We start from the raw sequence: 23934 nt of genomic DNA on the forward strand, positions 1-23934 counted from the left end.
AGGGCAATTTGCACATTTCTCATAAAGTGCAAAGATATCCTGGCATAAATAAACTGAAGAGTTTGCAAGACATGGAGAAATAATCATCTCGGCTCATATTGATCTTTATTGCTGTCATACTTATTTGGAACAAAACTCTGTAGCTACACATTTTGAAAAAAAAACAAACCATGTTTTAAACCAATATGACCTATCATCCAACTATTATCACATCTGCTATCCACACAAATCACAGTTTTGTAGACTAGGTAGATAAATGGGTAGAGCACTGGGATCGCAATAATGGGACCAATGTTTGATATCCATGTACTGCTACCATCGTAAAGCCCTTGGGCAAGGCATTACTAATGCTTGCTCCTGTTTCAGTCAGCTCGATGTCAGACGATCTGGTCTCACCCTGTTGAGCTGTTGGAGATTGAGAAAAAAGCGTGGCGCCATAGAACAGTGCTGCCAGTTCTATTGGACATTATCAGTGACTGATTATAATCTCGCAAAGTTTAAAGAGAGACAGAAGTTATTTCACGATTCAAAGTAAAACTAAAGTATCAAAATACAATTCAATACTATTGATTGGTTTGGGGCAGCGAAAAGATCTCACGGTCTTTCAGGTCAGTTGCCCCAGATGTTTGTTTAAAGTGTTTGGCGAACAAAAAAAGTTAAGATAAGCGAACTTCTTCGTGTAAGGTTGAATAATAATTTTTGCACTAGGCTATTTTGTAATTTTAGATATTTTTGTTTTTCTATTTTGATTTTTTTTGGTATATTAAAAAAAAATTCGCCCTTTTTAAAATATTTTGTTTGCCAGCCTTTATTTACTAGCTTGACTCAGGTAAACTACGTAATAAAACTATTGAGCTGAGCAATTTTTTTGACATAACAACAACAAAGTAAACTTCGTTAAACACATGTTGCTTATTTGAAATAAACTCATTTAGTTTGACGCAAATGCCAGGTATAGTCAGACCTCGTTAATCCGGACCACTTTGTTTCGTCATATAATGCTTGTTTAGAGGGTATCCGGATTATCAAAAAACAAAAAATCAATCAATCTTGCAAATGTCACACCGTGTTCAAAAAGCAGTACGCATCTTACTCTAATTTAAAGTATTCGTAGGAGTTTTAAAGAGTGAAACTGCAACATTATTATGCGGAAATCGGCTATTGTGTTTGTCAACAACCTAGGCTACTGTATCTAGGACAATCGTGAATGATTTTCTCTTCACCCTTAATAATCCGTTTTATCGGGTTTTATTGCTAGGCCTATTTATTTAGCACATTTGTTCCAAAGTTTGTATCGGACAGCGGGGTTTCCGGATCAAAGGGGTAAAATGTATGGGAATAAGACAATAAGTCCGTTCCCGGCAGTTTTGTGTCGGATACGGGGATTCCGGTTGTTCGGGGTTCAGATTAACAAGGTCTCACTGTATGTAATTCTAAATTTCTGCAAAAGATCTTGCCGTTTTCCAGCTTTAAAATATTTTGCACTGTATTGCCTATTTTTCTTGAACTCTACCACCTTAGCAGGATACGACTAGATCGAGGTGACGAGGTATGATCAGGTTGGCATCCGACAAACTGAACACCAACAAGATGACACATTCAAAATCTTAAAGGGCTGAAAATAAAAAAAATGTTTCCCAACAAGGCCTATTTTCTTCATTGCAGCCTTTTAGGCTTTTAGCGAGATCCGTTCACTCCTTGTAGTCTGATGATTGATGAATGACACCGTAGCCTATATAGGACGGCCATCGCATGATCAGGCAGCCTGGTCAATCATAGACAACACCAGTTTTCGGACTGGGTAAATTGAGGAACGGGACATTAATTTACGGAAAGTGAGGAGTTAAGGAAAATACCAACAATAATAATTTAAGGAAAGTGATAAATAAAGGAATAATTTTTTCAATGAGACAAGCAACAAATAAAACAATTTCTGTTAAAGTTCAAGCTGAACATGTTGTACTGTGCTTACTTTTTAAAATGTAAAATTACAAACTAAGCCAATCTTGGGAAATATCTTATTAATTACAATTCACCTAGCAATTTTTATTTTGTAGACTAAAATTAACCCTTTTCTTTCTAACTTTTTAATTCCCCTTGTCTCGTTGGTTCCACATATCTCTTAAGCCACCATGAATTTGTAAATGCAATAGACTACACCGCTACAATATATAATTTTACAATCTATAATTTTATAATCTTGCAATACAATATAATTTCAATTTTGCCAACATAACTTTAATTAGATTTTATAATTCTAAGAATCCATTTTACATGGTATAAAATACCGAAAGGTATTTCTTATTCATTTTATTTTAGGTTACTATGGCCAAATAAAGGAAGTTGTTTCAGGCGATTTCAACAAAGGGAGATATTTTGTGATTTTGAAACGTCGATTTTTTTTCATGCTACTCTAACACATGGCCGGATTTAGAGGTGCACGTGCTAACACCAATTTTTTTGGCAGCTACATTGTGTTACAAATGAGGGAATATAAACTGATGTATAATGCAAATATATTCACCGAATTACAGTTTTGTCCAAATTTAGCCTTTAATTTTCTCAATATTTAAATTCCATTGCGTGTTTATTTCGTTTTAATAACTTCAAACTGCACTGGAAAATGTTATATTTTTTAAATAAAACTAATTGAAAGCCGAATGCATACGTCGATGACTCAAAAAAGACATGTTAAGACTAACGTATGCAGGCTACGGAAGGGACCATAACTGGGATATAGTCCCCCCCGTAACGGACTCAATTTTTGGGGGAGCATAGATATTTCTGTTCATTATTTTTACCTTACGATTCTTCATCGGCTAAATTACTGTATAATACTATAATTACCACTGCAATACTGTAGGCCTATGTATATTAAGTACGGTGCTATGACATGAATCAGATCGCATTGTTATAAAGCAATGACCTAGATTCAAGAATAAAATTGGTTCGTCGTGAAACATGACATATTGTTCGTCGTTCTGATTACCAAGAGAGAAAGTTTCCAGACAGTGTACTTCCAACTATGCCAATTGAGTATTTTGGTTGCTGATACGGAGTTTTTCACGCGTTAATCGAGTTGTATAAGCAAAATAAGGTTATCTACGTTTTCTACAGTAGATGTTGAAAGGAAATGGTATTAAAAAACTCATTGTGAAGTGAGTACGGCTATGGCTTGTATGCAATACAAGCTTCGTTTATCACAAAGCTTTTGAGTTTTGTCCAGATTTTTTTGTTAAAATATAATTGGTCAAGAGAGCAATTTCGTTGATGTCACTAATCGTGGTGTAGCCTACTATTGAATTGTAGGTCTTTTCTAAGTATTTTTGGGACATATCTTTTTCAGCAAATTTGCTTAAAAATGCCGTTCAGAAAAACGTGAAAATCTTAAAATATTTTCAGAGTCCGTCATTTATCCTCCTAACACTAGCATGTTTAGGAATGGAGCAATGGACCATAACCCCTCATAAACCTAACGTTTCTAAACCCTATAGATAGCCCATCTACGTTTTCAATCTTTTTCATTTATTACATTTCCTTGTTTGCGACTACATATCCGCCACAACTTACACAAAAAACATAAGGTTAATAGAAGAGTTTACGGTATTTATAGTTGCGCAATTCTTTATCGATTGAACAATAACAGCTGCTGGCTTGTTTGATTAGACCTACAAAAAGATGTTGGAGTACATAAAGCTAAAGTTAGCACATATGCATTTAAATTATTATTTTATTATTGAAAGGGTCGCCACCAATGCTGTGCCCCAGGGCGCTTCACCATGTAATTCCGGCACAAAGTAATTTAACTCTTTTGCGTCGGCTTTGTAACCAGGAAACTTCCCGCTAGTCAATTAGCTCTTTTGTCTCACTATCTTTTAATAGAATTTTCTTCGATAAAAACATCCATCTTACTTCTATAAAACCTAAACGTTACTTGAATTATCCCTCGGCCTGGCGAGCGCAACACCACACCAAAACATAGATTCCATTGTTGTCACGCCATGAGGAAATAAACGCGGGACGCTAAACACCAATTAGGCCCTAGGGGTCGCGATTAGAGATATCACAGAAGATCGACTAAAAACACGTGTACATATAAATAAGTAAAATACGGCAGCACGTGAGCAAACATAAAACCTGACAAGCATGCTTACAAAAGACACCACGCGAATAAAAATAGAAGCTGACCCACACATTTGACTAAATTAATATATAGGCTAAGGGTTGTCCGAACAAACAATGTGGTGGCTATAAAACGGGTGCATAAATATAATCCCTTGACAGCTTTACCTTTAATGTATATTACTGTATATATGTTATATAGTCAGTGCAATCTGGGCGTCTATACTCATGTTAACCTATTATAGAATTTATGTTCACAGGAATTTGAAGTATATAGGATTGGTCAACTCATCCTCGTTAATGCAAACTTGCGACATGCGATTGGTGTTCGAAAATGTCCTGGAGTGAAGATCTTTTTAATTGTTAATAAGAACGTGAGCGGCAGCACAAGCCGACTCTTAAATGGGAGATCAAAATCACGATTGACGCTCTTTTTTCATTGACGAGCGGAAGCGTGACAAAAGTTATTTTTAAAAGAGCGGTTGCCCAGCATTGAGTTTAGTTAGAGCTGTGAAATTTTCTGGGAGTACTTTTTCTTTTCATGTTGTTATTTTTCTTTGTTGTTTTCTTGTGCCGTGTTGGATATTGGATGTATAGTTAATCAAAATGCGGTAGTGATGATGAACATATGATTTGGTTTTATCACGATAGTCGATTGACGAAAATCAACGCTTCTCAACCGGTGGGCCACGAAGCCTGCCAAAATGTTTCAGTGCCAAAACTAATTTCGTGAAGTGAACCATTATGATTACCTGGAGGTTATTGCAAACGCAATTTAGAAGTAGATTGTTTTTAATTCAAGTGTATTCTGTGACCGAAATACTTTGTAGTTCAGTGAAATTTAGGCAGATAAACTATAGAGAATTTAAAAATTGTGAACAGAAATGACTGTGAGTTAGAAAATGGTTGAGTAGCAATGATTTAGAATTTTAGATGAATCACTGTAAGCAATTATTGGAAATCTCAGCGTTTTATTTCTTTGCCACAAAAGAAGTCATATTTCTGCTTCAATTATTTCAACGTTCAAGTGAAATGACTTTTCCCGATTACATCTACTACGAGAGACTCTCTACTCGCTTGACAGGAGAAGCACTGGAGATTTGGCCCGGTTTGAACATAAACTCGACTTATATCTTTCTCGAGTATTCACACATCCTTCTTGTGTGTAATTCGGGCCATTCAGGTTTTGTGAGGCTTTTAGAAGCGCTAGTTATTTTGTATTTATATTTTGTATCATGAAAACAAGTTGAAAACAGTTGTCCAGCAACCTCCGATTGATGAGAATTGACAAAAATCAGACCGATTTTTGAGCAGAGGTGGGCAGTCGGTACTTGGTAAAAAATGTACGGACGGTCCCGGTGTTCGGTAATTTTTGTGTAAAAGATGCTGCTGGAAATGGAATTTTTGCCGCTGTTATGTCCACGGCAAAAGTTACTCCAGGTCAAAACACACGTGACCTTAATCGCTTGCAATTTTATTATAACATTTCCAGATTACACAGAGCAACATATGGTAAAATTGGTATTAAGGTTTAATTAACATGTATTTTTGAAAACATACTGTTAAATTTTTCAAATAATCACGTGAAAAGTACCGAGACCAACTGAAATTTCTTGAAAAAAGTAATTCAGTACAGAGATTCGGTACTTTTTCAAAAGTACCAACGGTACCGGTACTGCCCACCTATGTTTTTGAGTTGACATGGCACCTTTTATCGTTATCGCAATCTTGTAATTAACATCTTGCAAGTTTTAAACCCAGGGCTTTGATGGTTTTTTCCTGTTGGTTGATTTTTTGCGAGCAAATTTCTAGTTATATTGTGCTATATACAAAAAGGTTTGCACCATACTTTTCGCTTTCAACAGTCAATGGTAAGAAAAAACGACACGAAACCCAAGCGAAAAGTTCAAAGAGGTGGCGCATTTTCACAAAAATGTGTGTTAAACTTCTGGTTTAGAGATACTGTTTGGCGATAAATAAGTGCAGTAGTGCGTTCAACTTTAAAGAAATTAAAATTTAATACCGGTACTTAATTATCAAAACGTATAGCAAAAAGTTAAAATGGAAATGCCAAAGTAGTAGGGTGATTTGCGTGTCTCGATAATAATAGGAAAGGCTCTAAACCACCACAGAACATATTTCTCAAAAGAATTTTAATATTATGTTTTTTTGTTAGCAAAGTAGTTGGTGCAAGCAGGCCTATTTCCTCATTTCATATATATTTTGCTCATAAACACGTTGACAATATTCAGTTGGAAATGCATACAAATTACTTGATAATTTAAAATTCAAAGAGCGACAAACAAAATACACGAGTACATAAGACTTTGATTTTCAATGTTTTTTAAAGAAGGAAAATTTTCATGAGATTGAGTAAAACCCACAGTGGAAAAATACAAGTAAAACTTTGCACAAAATTTTGTGAAATCAGTTTTCCAAATATTGTGCTTGACTACTTTCTTACATATCATACAGTGTAAAAACTTTGTACTAGTACTACTTTGCATAAATATTGAATTAAATAACGCACAGTAGAACAAACAGAAAAGCTAAAACTTAAACATTAAGATCTTTAACCTTTTTACAAGATAATAGTCTCTAATGATAGGAAAAATTAAGATAACTTTTAATTACACATTTTTTCTACAAATGCTACATTTCCCAACAAAGCAGTACGTAGTAATACATTAAAAAAGATAGATAATAGTTTTTTTCAAAATTTAAAGTTAAAACCAGTTGTAAAACCATTCTATCGTTTTCCAGGCAACATGTCGTGAAATAGCAAAAAAAAAAGTTTTCCTAATACTACTGAAATAAATAGCATCTATACAAAATCTGATTACCGACTATCATAGTCAAAGTGGATTAAAGTGACGTGTGCACGTGTTTTGCAAAAAACAATACCATAACACAAACATTACCTTATTTCAAAATAAATAGAGTTAAAAATGTTTACATTGAGTAAGGTATTAGAATTCATCACCGCTATCTTCATCATCAAAATCATCATCATAAACTGCATCAGAATCAGATTCTACCAGTACCTTCTCATCAGCATAATTCAATTTTTTTGATTGAGCCTTGGCAATAATATCAACTTGGCTGCCTTTTATTGTCAAGTTACTTTCATTGCTGTCATGGATTGACTTCTGCGAGTGATCCATGGTAGAACCATCTTCGTGGTTGCTTTCCTTTGTTAATGTACTTTCTTTGCTGTCAGGTGGCTTTATTACCATTGACAAAGCAGCAACTGATTCATAATCAGATTCCTCAGTTGCGCTATGGCTATCTCGCTCTGGGAGAATTTCATTGGAATCAGCATTTGGAAGTGATTGTTTAACTACTATATTACCCTTGCTGCTTTCGTATATATTTGCTTTGGTTTCCAAAGGAAAATTTGCAGGTTCAGTTATCACAAACTTTTTGCTGTCTGAAGAATTTTGATCAGATAATTTTGACATTTTGCTGCTGACAACTGAAGAATTTGAAGAAGCACTCTTTATGCGATGTTCTACTGATTGTACAGGTGGGGAAGTAGAAAGTTTGGAATGACTGTTCAATTCTAGCAACGAATCAGCACCAGTAGTTGCCCCTTTGTCAATGTCAAAATTTTGTCCGACAGAAGTATCCAACAAAGTTGACCTCTTCATAGCTGACTGCACACCAAGCTCATGCTTCAACTTTTGTAACATCAGCCTCATTTTGGTAATGTCAAGCTCATTTCCATTTTTTTCTATGTGTCTTTCCATTATTTGATTGATAACGCTAAAATAATTATGCAAAAAATACAAATCAAAATGTAATCACAAATACAACCATATAAATGCCAATATGAAATAAATTATCTATAATTACAAAATTCGTAAAACACTATAAAGAAAAATTTTCATATACATACCTGTCTGAATACGTTCCTCTGGATAAAATGTCATTGGTAACTTCATTGATAAATGTGAGATAGCGCAGTTCTTCCTCTTCATCTTCTATCCTTTTTCTGGTGTCTGATCGTGCACTCTCTGGTCTACTGCAGCAAAAACAGTTTTTCCAAATGATTAAAAAAGCAAGCAAGTAAGTAGGGAATACTTAGAGAGAAGTTGTTTCTTTTTTATATTGGTAGATATTAAGATACACTGCTAAAAAAAATCGTAAAATGAAAAATTCTATTTGGTACAAGACTGCAATTATGAAAAGAAAAAAAAAACACTTTACAATCCATTTCAGTTAACATTGGGCTTATCATAGACTAAAACTTGGCATTAACAAATGATAATAAAAATGGAGAATTTTACTATTAACAAATGCAAGTACTGAACAAGGTTAGGTAACAACATTAGGTAGCTTATGCTTCCTAATACATTTCCTAATGATTTTTTCGCGCTGACGTCACTGCAAACTATGGTGTTATAACACAAACACAATTTCAAAATCTCAGTTGCTACTAAGCTAGATACCAATGAATGAGTATATCTGACTGCTAATATCTTTAAAACTGAGATTGACAAATAACTCATATCATTTTCAAGTGAAAAAGTGGGCTACTACTGTTACTAGCAGGGTGTGGTGAACGCTGATTAACCAAGTGTAGAACACAATCTTTAATTTTAATAAAAAAAACTGCCGTAATAATTATGAATGCAAAACTTATGAGGCTAAAGTGATTAAGCAAAACAAAAACAGCCTAAACAAACAAATTTATGATAATGGGCTTGACGTATTTGTTCTCTGTATTACTGTTCAATGTTTCAAATTCCCATCTTATTTCATTGATTGACGTTCACCTTATCATTGTTTAAGTTGCATTTTTATTGTTTATTATCATGTTACACTATCTGTGGTATTATGTTATCTCTGTGGATGACATGTTTCTCTCAGTATCGCACCTTGGGGTTTATATATTGCACTTTGAGCATTTCCAATTTCATACTATGAGGAAGGACAAATGGAAGGTCCAACACATGTAAGTATTGAATAAAAAATGAAACTCTTTGCACTTGTTGTTATTGTTGCAACAATCTTGTAGAAGTCTTATTTAGTCATAAATCGAAACCTTCTGATACTGGTGATGTTTTAGCAATGGTTCGTTAACGTAACACCATTGTCAAAATGACAATAAAACTTTTTGCCAAGCCATGCTCATAATTATCATTGAGGAGAGTTGCCACCAATGACAAGCAAACTTATACTTAAAAATAAAACACTGGTTATTATCGTCGTTTGTCGATCGCCATCATTTTCAAACAACCCTTATTACTTTAGTATTCAAAGTGATAATATCATATTTTACAAATCTAGCAAGATTTTATAGTGTTGAAATTGGCTGATGTAACAAAATTGCAAAGTACGTAATATTTGACGGGTTAACTTTGATTAGCTATAATGGTACTTCAACCTTATCATGTTATGAACTTGTGATCAGCAAACCTTACATATTAGTATAGTCTTTTTGATCTTCCAGCAATGACAAATGTTGCATATATTGAGACTGTTCTTCTAACCACCGTCTGTGATCTTCATCCCTGCAAATGTATTTGGGAGGTAAATTTATTGCTAATATAAAGAATTTCTTGCCAATTGATGAAAAAAATTCCATATTACATGTAGGATTGGGGGCCTCACTTAAATATAAAATAAGCACAAAATATAAACATCAACACAACAATACATACAAGGAACAGTGTGACAAGTAGTGACATGACTTAATATCAGCAATGCCTTAAGATAGCATTTGTATCATAATAATAACAATAAAGACCAGCGTTGATTGTTATACATCTGTCAATTCAAAAGAACATCTCTTTGCTACCATCTGCAGGAACCATAACTGTGACATACTCTGAATGCAGGAAACCCACAGAGGCCAAAAAACAACAGGCCAAATGTGTGTGGTATGGGACTAGTTGTTGAATGACGATGCAAGAAACATGGTAATGTTAAACCCAGAACAACAATCAAGGCAACCTCCTGCACCGATGAAAACAACATTGAGGCCCTCAGCATTAGTCAAGCAGCTGTAACCTGCATACTGCCTAAGCTGCCTACCGACCTTTTTCTGGTGCCAAAAATATTTCCTAAAAAGCTACAAGTAGTTAGTTACTTGGAGATTTTAACAGACGCAGTGTGATCTGGGGGTACATTGAGTTTATGGCAGATGGGGACGCCGCCAACCTACAAGCAAAAGCAAGACAGCTGAGCCTCATCCACAATTTGAAGCAGCATAATCCTTCAACCACGGAAGGTGGAAACGGGGCTATAACCCTGATCCTGCCTTCGTGAGTCATAACACGGACCAGTAACAAACTTGTTCTTGACCCACTACCAAAAACCCTACATTGTCCAAGTAACTGCTGCAGTCAGCCTATACTACATCAACACCATTCCGACATCACTTACAACTACAAAAAGGCTGAGTGCAAAGAATTCAAAAATAAGCTCGATAGTATCACTGTATGCTACTATGATATTGATGTAACAACCTTATATTACTGCAAGATACTTAGTTTTTTCAAGAGAGGTTGCGGAAATAATTTTTGAACAATATTAGTTGCATTTTATAGAAAACAAACCTGACAGTATTCGATGACATATTTCTGTTGCTGTCAGCGCCCATCATCTTGGAGATAGTTTCTAAGCTAGTTTTCTCTATGATTTTATTGACTTTATTTCTGGATGCTTGCTTGGTCCAGCACTTCGAATGTTGCAGAGCAAAAACAGCCTGTTCCCATAAGCAATTCTCCAGCCAGACATTTTGCTTTACTTTCCTGTCATAGTAAACACGCAAATTCCGTAATAAAGTCTTTGAACACTTGTACACACCATTCATCCACTTTTCATTCAACACACAGTTCCTTTCACCCGACATTCCTGGTGGTTTCAAACTTAATTGAAGACATGGGGGAATACTTTTATCCCGTACATGGTAATCTATTAACTGCAGGTAGAGAGAAAATTGTACTCTTTTTGTGGTAGCACTACATAATCCCCTCAGAAGGCCTTCAGCAAGAAATTTTTTGTTAGTTTTTCTACAAACACAATCTTCCAGCTTTTTTATATGCCTTGTTCGTGGAACACTTCCAATAGAATTGTCCTCATTCATTATTGAAGTTTATCAAGCAGCAAATATTTGGCTGTATTTCACATTAACTTCCATCAATGTAAGCTTATTATGATGTCATAAGCAGCTAAGTAGAATTGTACTCAGTATATTGATTGACAGCTTTCACTTACTTGATGAAAAAGTGCAAGGTTAAGCAGGATTTTATCATACCAATTAATCGAAATAGCGTTACCAGACCAGGCTAGCGCCAACAAGAGTGACCAAGACTGAGCTCATTGAGCTGAAGCCTAATATCTACCCTCATCAGTATAAATGCATAATATGGCTTACCACAGGGCAGTTTCATACCAACCCCGTACAACATACACCAACAACCAGGCAGTCTTACTAGGAACAAAGAGCTTATCATATGCTGATGATTTTTGCATAGATGCACAACGCAAGTATTACAGGTTAACAGAGAAAGCATTCAAAGATCTATGCATTTGGTAGGATTTCCTCATGCTAAGTCAGAAAATCATCTTGGAGCCAACCCCTTTAAAACCTAAGTTTGTGCTTTTGATCTAAAATCTGGACAGACGGCATGTAAAAGCTTGATGTGTTATGGAATCGGTAGCGTACGCCATTCTGACCACTAAGTGGCGGCAGGGCATAACATTTACCTGCAGTAAAAACTGTCATTGTGTTTTTCTTTTTTTTAAGCTAAATTTTGTATAAATTGCCCTTTCGACAAGGAGGTACACTGATGTTATTTAAAGACGTCTCTCTACAACAAATTATACCTGTACTTTGATATACATTATTTATCTATCAATAAAATAAATTCAAGTTAGCCTCTGTTGTGGACCAGGATCTGTTTAACGAAATAAAAGTATAGTGGAATGTCTCGTTAGCAGTTGCGCTATTAACCTTTGTCCTACTGCATGGGTACAATTGTAACCTTTTCAATTTTAAATTAAGGCAGTCTTTTTTCTAGAAACCTGAGGGACCTGAGATTTCCTGACATCTCTACATCTTTGTGTTAGATTATGCAGAGTAACTTTCGGCAAAAACTCTTTACACGTTACCGAGATTGAGGATCGAGTTGTTTTTACACCCTTAAGAGGCGGCATGGGTACAATTGTACCCTTACACTTTTTGTATTGAAATGACGCCAGAATACATAACCCAAAGACAATTTATCCAATTTTGAATGAAACAGATTACAGAAATGATTTATTTGATACGAAATATGAACGAAAACTTTATCGAGGTGGTTTTAGTCCGTTTCACAAGTAATACACTTTGTTTTTGTCACTGAGTGTTCGTCGCAAACAGGCTGAACGCAAGCCACGCAGCTTTTCCTGGTCTTACGTCGTTTTCGTTGCTGATGTCTGCAACATAGCAGTTACCAACAATCAGTGTAGCTCCACGACTTCCATGGGGTTCTTTGGGGTTAGTTGCAGTCCCTTCTGGCGGTGTCGCAGTGTGCCGTCCTAGAACCATTTCCACTGCAGCTCGAAGGAAACGGTTTCTCATCACCATCCAAATGCTACCAACATTTTGAGACACAAAAGGGTCATCTTCAACACTTTCGTCTGATTCGTATTCTTCATCCTGTTCTATCACAATTTCTACTTCAATGTCGGACGCTTCTTCAGTGCCACCATCCGCTTGTGGTAAATAGTTTTCGTCATCGGATGCCACATATGTGCCTTCGTCATATTCAGAAATACTCATACTCATATTGTGAAATACTACAAAAGGCTGAACATTGGCAATGGCTGGACACAAAATTATACTAACCTCAATTGTCGTGTCCTTTGATTATCGTAAATGCTAGATCCAGCATCACTATCACCCATGATTTCTTCATTAACTTTCCAAAAAACTTTTAGCCTCCAAACAGCAACAATGTAGGCTAGAAATTTCTACACACCTATCTCATTCGAAATCTATGTTAAATTTCGACTGAGTGAGATGCCATGAAATATCAGAGGAAATTTATGGGAGTAGAGTACAGCGGCATAATGAGCTGTTTATCTGAGTATAATCGGCATAATGAGCTGTTTATCTGAGTATAATCGAGGTCACAAAGATAACATATCATATAGGGTTGTCCGGTGTCTACATGGCCTAACAACACGTGTGATACTTCCGTAGAGCACAGAAGCTAAACGTTCAGACCAATAAATACGGCACACCGTACAAAAAGTATAACTAATTTGGGAATTTCAATATAAAATGTATGTGGGTACAATTGTACCCATACCGCCTTTTAGCGGTGTAAAATTATGCAGTAAGACAAAGGTTAAACATATATATATTGTATCACTCCAACGTACTTCGGCCTCATGTCAAGAAAGAGTTTCCTTACCAGCGCCAATCCAATCAAGAAAGACACTGGCTAGGAAAAGAAACTTTTGCAAATAATCCTACAGCATGTTGCATGGATTTTTCTTCAGCAGAAGAACTACCATCTGGTACAGATGACTTTCGAGATTTTGAAACTATCCCAAGACACCTACTAAACCGATTGTGTTTACAAGTGGACATCATCCCCAACCTATGCATTATCTAACGTAATACCCAAGCCTAGAAGAGAGATGCACAGTCAAAGATTTAGCAAATTTCAACAGCAGCGCAACTGTTTTTGTGATGCACTAGGACAATGTGACACATGACAAGAATTTGTATAAAGACACCAACTACAAGTTAGGGTAGGCCTAAATAGCCCAACATATTTCTGCTATGTACTTCAGTATGTATAAAATATTGATATGTTCACTGTTACTTGAGATACGAGACAAGATACACTTGTTCCACCAACACGCACATGAATTCTATAGGATGACGTCACAAATGCCACCAACTTAGCCATAAGCCATAATAGGCAAATTTTTCGACGAATTTTTATCAATACCGGTACTTCATTAACCACAACACATTATTAAAAATTTTGTCTGGTATTTTTATGAACAACTCTTCTTCAAATTAAGATAAACTTGTTATAACATTTCTACTATTCTTACCTGTCAGTGTCATTTAAAGTTTTGACATTGTCCACAGTTACATGATCTTGGTCTAATGTCTTCTTTTCATTTTTCTTTTTCTGCATATTTCTTGCTGGAGGAGCATAAAATTCAGAGGATGCAAGAAATGACTTGCCTTTTCTCTTCTTGGTTCGTGGTGTAAATGGAAGCATTTCTGAATTATGAAAACGATTCTCATGTTTGTTCAAATAGTCTCCACTGTAAGTTACTTCCATTACATTTTTTGGACTAGGTTTAGTGGTATTTCCTCCTTTAAAGCTTAAATTCGTATATCTGTAATCCCGATAACTTGAAGTTCCCTGAAAACTTCTTGGTGAACCTTTTCCAAATGAACTATAACTTCTTACTTCAGAAGAACGTAGTTTGGACGATCTCAAGTTTGTTTCAGAGTAACTACTACTCAAATGACTTCTATCTTTACGATATTTACAGTCCCCCTCTTTTGCACTTCTACTTTGCTCCAAATAATGAAAACTGTCATGGTTTGCGGTTGTAGAATTTGCTTCTGCTGAATGTCGTTTCTGAGTATTGTCCATCTAAACAAAAAATATAAACACCTTTACAAAATAAATTACATTTGAAAGTTTAAGGACAACATAACTAGCAGAAATGAAAGCCTTGGATCCAAGGAGACATGGACAAGGGATTTACTGGTTAACGACCAATTAGCAGTTCAACTCTGTAAGGCTATGCAAGCCGATTTTTTCTGCATCAATGCATTTTTGTTGCCTATTGCTTTAAGTGTCATTGCACAAGCTTTAGTCCGAAGGAGTGAAGGTTATTATGTGATTATAGTACTTGGACTGTGTGTTCTGTTGATTTCAAGCTCCTTGGTGCAGAAAAAGTGCAACAAGAATATGCAGCTAAAGTTTGTTGCTGTTTCAATAAGTTTTTTAAAAGGCATTTTTGCATGATTTTCATTCATTTCACCATAATTTTCTTGAATCAGTATTTAAAATACATTTTTAAGCAACTACCATTTTAAAAAGCCGTAACTGTGATGTGGGGAGAAAAATATTAGTTCAAGGTGGAAGCAAAGGAACAATAATAATCACATCAAATATACAACGATTTTCAACCTTTTTTAGGGCACACAAAACAGGATATAAAAATGCCACATAGCAAGCTGTATTGTTTATTGTAGGTATAGCAGTTTGGTTTGAACCAGTCGATCACGTTCTGCCAGTAGTCTGCGGACAGATCCCAAGTCTACCGCGACGCCATTAGAAAAAATAAAGTTTTTTGTGTGTAACAGTTTGTTTTGTGACTTGGGACAACTATTCGTCTATCTATTAATCGAGTAAGACTTAAATAACTTGTTTCATTCAATTTTTAATAGTAGTTGTGGACTAGTGTTACATTACGTTACTATTATTACGTTGACGGTGCGACCAACACAACTTTTCATTAGTTGTTGTGTTAAACACAAAACCACTTAACCTTAAAATTGAATAATCAGCCGACTACTATGTCTTTGGTAACTAAACAATCCAGCAACCAACTGACTTCCAATGGTGAACCCTGATCAATTTATTCGAATAAAATTTGGTTACTAAAAATGCTAACGAATGACTAACTTACACTTTACCAAAAACGAATCACCTTAATTCAGATTAATTATTTATAGAAGGTTTACTGTATGTATGCACTTGAAAGAGGTTAGGTTTGTGATATTGATGTCTACCTGCACCAAAGGAGAGATTTAAATTTCGAAAAGAAATTCAATGCAAGGACGCAATGAAGGAAATGGGGAGAATTTCAGTTTTATCGCTTCTGCGACCATATCGTCTTAATAATAAAATCTATTTACCCGCTAAACCACCAGCGCGGTAATGGCATTTTTAAATACGCTAAACGTGTCATTGTTTCATAAAGAAATTTAACCTTTTCTTTTAAGGTTTTGAGGGCATTTTCATTCGTTCGAATTTTGCGTCCGAGTTAAGTTTGCTATATAAATTTCATTGTGACACAACAATGTATTTTACGTTAGGTGTAAGGTTATGTTGGGGGGACTTGAAAACGTTTGAAATTAGCAAGTAAGAAACACAGGAAATGATGTGTTTGGATTTGCGATGTTCACACTGGATTGGTAGACAGCTGGAGGTTGGCTACTTGAAAAGTAGATCTTGGGTTAATAAAGGTCGGGCACCCATGGATTAAATGTTTAAAACCAAATACCTACAAAGACACGTTTGTGTACTTAAAGTGAAAGGCAAGACCAAAAACAAGTTGAGCTTATATGAAAGAACACTACTCACTGAATATTTTAGTAAAATAGTTTTGAAAAATAACAGTATAAAATAAAAAATAGTAAAATTACCCTTAATTGTCAAGTCAATTGTCACAAAAATTCATAGATTTATCAATACCTACTTTATATCACGTGTGTATCAATTACAGCTGTATAGATTGCTCTAACTGCCAATAGCTTGATAGATGACAGCCTATAGGCCAACCACGACAACCAGTATGGTTCTGGTTTGATGGGTAGCCTATTTATTCCAAAGGATACTGAACTTCACAGATGCAAGTGATTGGGTTACAGGATTTTTTATGTTAAAAAACATAATTTAATCAATTACAATGCTTTACGTTGCTAATTTCTTCACATGACGCCTAATTGTACATAGGCTAAACTTCTATGACCTACACTTCTGACTTCAATTGACTACCGTGCAAGGAAAGCAACAGCAGCAGTAAGTTGTCAAGCAACTTGACTAACCTATGACAAAACAATAGCCTTGATCTACGTCATAATGAAGGCAAAAAACTGAGACTTTTTGGGATTTTTTTTTGTCGATAACTACCTCACCACGATTATTTTATTTTTACCAGAATGTTCAGTTGATAGAGTTCTTTCATATAAGATTAACTTGCTTTTGGACTTGCCGTTTACTCACCTGTTTCCCAACCATACAAATTTATACATTGCATAATGTTGAAAGATAAAAGAGTCGTGGCCAAAAAGATAGGAATAACCAAGAAAAAACAGCTAATATTTAATATTCGTATTTTTAAGTCATTAATGAAGGAGCCTTATCACAAAAACTGACAAAACTGATATCTTAACTAAAAATAGTCATTTGAAATCAGCCTTATTTATTAATTACATTTAAAACAAAAGCAATTAAGTCAATATTTTGTGAATTGTGTTTTAACATTCAATGACATCATTTGAATGCTGGTATTCAGTTTTAAAAAACAAATTTTGGGTTTGGTAGATGCCTTCACAAATGACCAAAAATATTCCAAAACAAACAAAGTCTAAACAAACTGTAGCCTTAATTAACACACTAAGCTTTACATCCAACAAATCATTAAATATTCCAGAACTTTCCAACCTTTTTACTATTGGTTTGTACATTTTGTTGAAGGAATGCTTTTCGTTTCATCTGATCTTGCTTTTTTATACTCTTTCTGGTTGACTCCGGTGGTCTGTTGTCAATTGCAGCTGTTAACAATAAAAAAAAACAAACATTTGATAAAAAAATGTTATTAACAAAAAATTTCATTAACAGAACATAAAATATTGGTTTGGAAAATCATTACGATTAACCTAACATTTTCAATTAAATATGAATAAAAACAAAAAGACCATTCCATGAAATGTGGGATAAAATTACTAAAAACCAAGGTTTAAATTTTGAATAAATTTCATTGTTTATTACATTGGGCAACAAATTTTTTGTTTTGTTTTGTTTATCTTGATTTGTTGATGTTTCTTTATGGTTTTTGCTGCGCTGGGCCCAAAAATGACTTTAGTTTTTTCGTAGTATCAACCGTTTTCATGTAATTTGCAATTTGCAAATTACTGATTTTTTGAAATAACGAAATTTTTCCTGCAATGAAATATGCATTAGATTAACTGGAATAGTTATTGGTAAAAAGCAAGTTGGAAAAATATTTTTTCGCCATTTGAGAACGAATGTTAATGACGATGTTGGATGTTTCCCTAACACTTTGAGGACCAGTGCATGTTAGTACAATAGCAAATATGTTCAGATACAGAAAAAAAATTGCAAAGGTCTCTTCCTCGATGTGGGTATTATCCAGCAGATTCCATTCTATGAGTCGAGAAGTAAGAAGTTCTGCTTTTGCTTTTGTAAGACCCAAATCTCTAACTAAATCATCTATTTCATTTCACTGAGGAAAATGTAGAGTTTTGCTGTTCATTTCTTCATCTTCAAGTTTAACATCATCTACTTTACACAGATGATGTGAATGATAAAGCATAATTTGATTTGTCTTGTCTAAGTGGTAGACTAGGAATAGGTAGATCTGTAGTATGACTGATAGGTGCAATGAATGAGGGAATATTGGGATAAAAAATCTTTTTTCTGTCTTTTGGTTTTCTATACTTGAAAATATCCACCATGCAGAAATAACAATCGGCAAACGGCATGCTTTTGCGACTGCCTCGCAACCATCCTTCTAATGTGGATCTACAATTTTCGCAACAAAATGTGGTGCCTAAGGTTTATCTTGGTCATCCATTTTCATGCCAAAATATGCCCCATATATGACAAAAAATTTAGTTTCGGGCATAATTTTGGGCTTAATATGTTATTATAATAACCACAGACATAACAAAAAGAGTCCGGAGAAAGTTGACAAGCTCTCTTTGTACACATCATTTAACTGTATATAAACATTCAAATAGTTAAAAACCTATGTATGAAAATTAAATTGCGTTTCTTTTTGATGGCAGTCCCCATAAAAAATCATCTTTTTGTCTTGTTCTATATTAAATTAAGGAAATTATTAAATTGTTGAAGTGTAAATAAAGGTTATTTATTATAGTCGTTATTGATTGGACTTATATTATTGTGGGCCAGGAGACAAGTGCAGATATCGCAAGCATTTCAATTGCGTTTACACAGAGAATGCATACAGATAAAAATAGAGTTTTCGATGTTTTATGTGCATAAAATATACGTAATAATGTAATATGTACCAAACGTTTGTAACAGCAGGTCCATTAGAGCTTCTTAAGCAAGTAAGACTAAGCTTCTAATTATTGTCAATTATGTGCAACAATATTTGAAGGTGAAAAATATTAAATTGTTGAACTTAGGAATCTACAATTCTAGAAGGTTCTTAACACTCTAGTCCACAGGTCGGCAAACTTTAGCATTGAAAGAGCCATTTGGTGTCGTTTCCGCCCAACTAAAACCTACTCTGAGCCACAACACCTAATTGACTACTTAAAACAAAAAACCTAACGCTACATATATAATTCGAACTAATGCTTTACAGTTAACCATAAAATTTTCAGTAGTTATCCTGAAAAATTATCACTACAACGACGACAATCTGCATAGTCACCAAACAAAGACAAACATCCAAGACATGTGACCTCGAACAAAAACAAACTTAGGATCACGTGAGTGGCAAGCAGCCATGCGTATTATGCCCGCGAAAAATCACTGTGCAGTATTTATATATGATTTTCCACGTCTGAATAAAACATTCTGAATAATAATCAGACAAACGCATTACGTTATTACATTATGACACTAATAAACACCATTATTTATTCACATTAAGTTTATTTTCTTTTTCTCAACACAAGCTTTTGCAAGCATCACCTAGCTTCGTCGGCTGTAATAAGAGATGGAAAAAAAGTTTTTTCAAGTTTGGGGTTTCATTATTGTAACTATTCACCATAACAAAACAAAAATAAGTAAAATGCTGGTAAATATCCCGAAAATTTTTTAATCACAAGGTAAGTTATCAACATGCTAGATAGGCTTGGAGTAACACACAACAACAGATCACTTCAAACAGCTTTATTATTCAGGCATTTTTCTGCAATAACTTACATTTTATAGCAGCCAAATTGTAGTAATGGCTGGTCATTTGATCCTGAATGAGATATTGTGAAGATAGCTTGTTCATACTGGGCTTATAAGCTGAAATAAATAACAAAACATTAGAGAGAATGAATTCAAAATGATAGCATAACATAAATTCTGTACATCGCAAGTTTTTAAACTTGAACCTTAAGGTACCCAATAAAATATCTAGAGTTGAATGCAGAAAATTGGACTAAACTCGAGTTAATAGCTAATCCTAGATTAAACTCGAAGTGCAACTACATCGTATTCAGATATCCATTCAGAAAGTCCTCAGCTGCAGTATAATAGCATTTAAGGCAATGTTGGGCAAACTACGACCAGTGAGTCAAGTCCTTTTAACTAGTTCGCCAGGTACTTTTTAAACTTTTTCAACAAAGTTCGCATAATAATAATAATTAACCCTTTTTGGGCAAATCTACAAAAGTTATATTCTGATTGTGTGTTGCTTCTGCGTAAGTTGCTATTTACCGCTTTGTGTTCATCATATTATTTTTTTGATTATTTTTTCATACTGTAATTGTTCTATTGCGTTCGCTTTTTACATCACCATTTGATAAGCAGTTGCATTGAAAATTTTAGCTTGAAGACAACTGTATGTCAGAGACTGATGATGCAATAATTCTTACAAAATGTAATTTTCTTGCTGAAAAATTCAATTACAGACGGGTCTCTGGTTTGAAATTTAAGTAATCGTAGTTTTCAGTGTTTACAGTAACAAACAAATATCAAAGAGAACCTACTGCTTCTGGTAGAGAAAAGGCAAAGGAAATAAAGCTAAGAAAAGGCAATTACCAAATTGTTTACCTTGCGTTTAATACTGATGTACAAGTTGGCAATAGACCAAAAAAAATTTATGCTATTTCACTGCTGCTTAGGAGCCACACTAGATGCTTTAAGTGAGGTAGATAAATGAGAGTTTGTGCATTTGATCCAATTATGTCATACAAAGCTGGTGTTGCATATAAGCATTTTATTGGGTTCCTTGAGTAAATAGAAATTTTGATTTTGTTTCGTGTCGTAAAAAATAAAATGCCAACCATTATATGTGATATAATTAATAACTCTGAATACAAACAAGTTAAGGAAAGTAGAGAAGTTTTCACTGCATCCTTTACAACAGGGGTCGGCAACCTAAGGCCCGCGGGCCGGATCCGGCCCGCCATGCGAAATCGTCCGGCCCGAGACATATTAATTAGTTATCACAAGAATACGGCCCGGCGTGTCTTATTGAGTTTCAAACTGTAGTGTTAGCATTGTTTGAAAAAATTGTGGTATTGTTACGCCATAAGTACGTCGTACTAGTAACTAGTCTATTGTTACGCCATAAAACTGGTGAGAAGGCGGTAGACTAGTATCGTAATGACGTAATCAGTACGAGATTGTCTGTAGAGTACTCATTTACGCACCACTAACTCGACTAACTATTCTCTTTCGTTCCCTTCTCGCGGTCAGCTGGTTTCCCGCACAGCGGGGGCATGGCGTAACAAGAAGAATTTCTAGAAATGTGTCACTTTTAGAAATACTTAATTTATACTCACGCTTTGCCGACATTCGTTCTCTACAAAATAAATTCAGGCTTATCAGTACTCCCTTTGATGTGGACCCCAATACCATTCCCGAAAAATTTCAAATGGACCTTATTGAAATGCAATGCAGTGACGAATTGAAGGCAAAATTTCATAAGGGCATATCGCTGCTTGACTTTTACAAAAAGTACCTTCTTGAAAGTGGTCTTTATCCCAGCTTGACCAACAATGCAAAAGAAATGGCATCGATGTTTGGTAGCACGTACACATGTGAACAAATGTTTTCATCAATGAAATTCACGAAGAGCAAGCTAAGATCCCGAATTTCTGACGCCCATTTAGAAAATGTTCTGGTTCTTGCTTCATCTGACTTGTCACCAGATGTTGAAAAACTTTCACAAAGCAAGCAGCATCAAGTGTCTCATTAATGCTGTGTTGTTGAAGTGTGAATACATAAATTCTGTTCTTTTTGTGATTGGTATGATTGAGATTGCAGCAATGTGGCGTAATATACTCAAGTGAGTGTGAATTATAGTATTAATGAAAATTCCGGCCCGCCAAAGAGTTGTACGCTCGACATTTGGCCCGTGACTAGCAAAAGGTTGCCGACCCCTGCTTTACAATCAAAGCAACATACTGTTGAGAAAGCAAAATCACTTACGACTGCTGTTTAAAGCCATGTGGCCCTTGGTTGAAGCCATTTTGAGTGGAAATAAATCAAGCACAAAACCAATCACAAAAACTTAGTTCTATATTACCTTCATGTAAGATTAGTTTATACAGAGAAATAAAATATGAAAAGTTACATTTATTACCAATTACTAAACACATGCCAGAAACTAATCTTAGACCTTACCAGAATAGAACCTAAACATATAACTACCTAATAAACAAAAGTCTATTTAAGCAAGTGCAATTGTTGGATGTTTAGTACTTAGTGACCTGAGTAAAGCTGTCATACAGTGTCTGGTGAACACTGTGCGCTAGCTTTATAAAACTAAACTAAGCGAGGCAAAAATTTTAAATTGGGTGAACTCTCCTTTTTGTAATAAACCAAAACACAAAACACAAAAATCAAAGGATCTAAAATTACAAAATAGTGCAGAAAATATTGTTCAATCTCACGTGAAGAACTATAAACACCAACGTCCACAGCCTTTGTTCTCCCACTTTACTTGTATAGCTCTTTAGCAAATTTTTAATCTATAATTCCACCTTATGTCCTATCAAACGTGTGCAATTACATGGTATTACTATATTGTCGATAACCATGTTAGTCATTGATGATGCATTGCTGAAGTCCTGAAAAAACATTATGCAAATTGTTTTAGCATTGTCTATCTAGGTCAGCATCAACTTTAGATCAATAGCAAACTAAAATCACTTGTTTATAACAAACCCATCCTTCTTTGCAAAAAAATAAAGCAATCAATTGCTATCTGACACAATATTCTTTTCATACAGGATGTTGAACCTCAAAAACAATTTATCTCTGATGAGTGATGACCCATTCAGATTTTTGAATATTTTGTTTTGCTGATTCTACTTTGATTCGATTAACATTGGTTGATCACAATAACTTCATTCTGGCTTCAGATTCTGCAAATCTGTGTGTACATAGTTCATTCTGGGTTCAAATGGAATACATTCAAACCATTTGCCACTGGTAAATCTCTTTAGTTGGTCGCGTTTCCCAAGTACCACACCTTAAGCCTGAAATAAGAAATTTTATTTGAAGTGATTGGGCCATTTCTTTGACTTGATGTAAGAGCGGTTAATAAATATGCAAGTCGAGTTCGATTCCCAGTTGTGCAACCATTGTAATGTCATCGAGCAAGGTATGAGCAATGCTTGCTAGTGTTGGATGTACCTGACTCTTGATGAACAGTTCCAAATTCAGGCAATTGAACAAAAAATCAAAACAAATAAAAAATGTGTGTATCCATCAAACTTGGTAACTGGAGACCGGTAACAAGCTTGGTGAAATCATCATTGAGTGACTGCCTCTTGAGATTAAGTCGTGAAAATCTTTTCCTCAGTTATACCAACAGCTTAATTTAGGACTTTATTCACTCATTTTTTGTCTTCAATGTGGGGGACAAAAAATTGTGCTGACGCAGGTGGTTGCAGACATACTAGCAGTTAATGACAATAATTTTAACAAATTGGACGAGCAAATGTGACAAGGTATCGAGGGCAAAAACGTGCATTGCGAGCCAATAAGAGAATGTAAAAAGGTTATTAGCGTCAGCACGGCTACCAAACCCAAATTACAAACATAATTTGACACAAAAACACGTAATTTAACACCCCATTCGTCTACTTTCCGCCCATTAAAATGG

General features: G+C 35.0%; 1 protein-coding gene across 6 annotated transcripts; it reads right to left on the minus strand.

The window, feature by feature from the left end:
• Positions 1 to 6808: 6808 nt before the first annotated feature.
• On the minus strand, positions 6809 to 23713 carry LOC143463292 (spermatogenesis-associated protein 7-like). Of its 6 annotated transcripts, none has more exons than XM_076961739.1 (7): positions 22718 to 23713; positions 20031 to 20120; positions 17550 to 17659; positions 14188 to 14744; positions 9549 to 9638; positions 8021 to 8146; positions 6809 to 7887 (listed from the first exon to the last, which is right to left on the minus strand). In XM_076961739.1, the coding sequence occupies exons 2-7, from the start codon at positions 20104 to 20106 to the stop codon at positions 7092 to 7094; spliced, it is 1755 nt and encodes a 584-aa protein (XP_076817854.1). In that variant the 5' UTR covers positions 20107 to 20120; positions 22718 to 23713; the 3' UTR covers positions 6809 to 7091. The 6 variants fall into 6 exon arrangements, with proteins under 6 accessions (XP_076817854.1, XP_076817853.1, XP_076817852.1 ...); XM_076961738.1 differs by lacking the exon at positions 22718 to 23713 and adding an exon at positions 22254 to 22658; XM_076961737.1 differs by lacking the exon at positions 22718 to 23713 and adding an exon at positions 21784 to 22241 and having other exon boundaries at positions 8021 to 8143.
• Between the last annotated feature and the right edge of the window lie 221 nt (positions 23714 to 23934).

This window comes from Clavelina lepadiformis, chromosome 6 (assembly GCF_947623445.1).
Source record: "Clavelina lepadiformis chromosome 6, kaClaLepa1.1, whole genome shotgun sequence".
In the NCBI taxonomy this organism is placed as follows: domain Eukaryota; kingdom Metazoa; phylum Chordata; class Ascidiacea; order Aplousobranchia; family Clavelinidae; genus Clavelina; species Clavelina lepadiformis.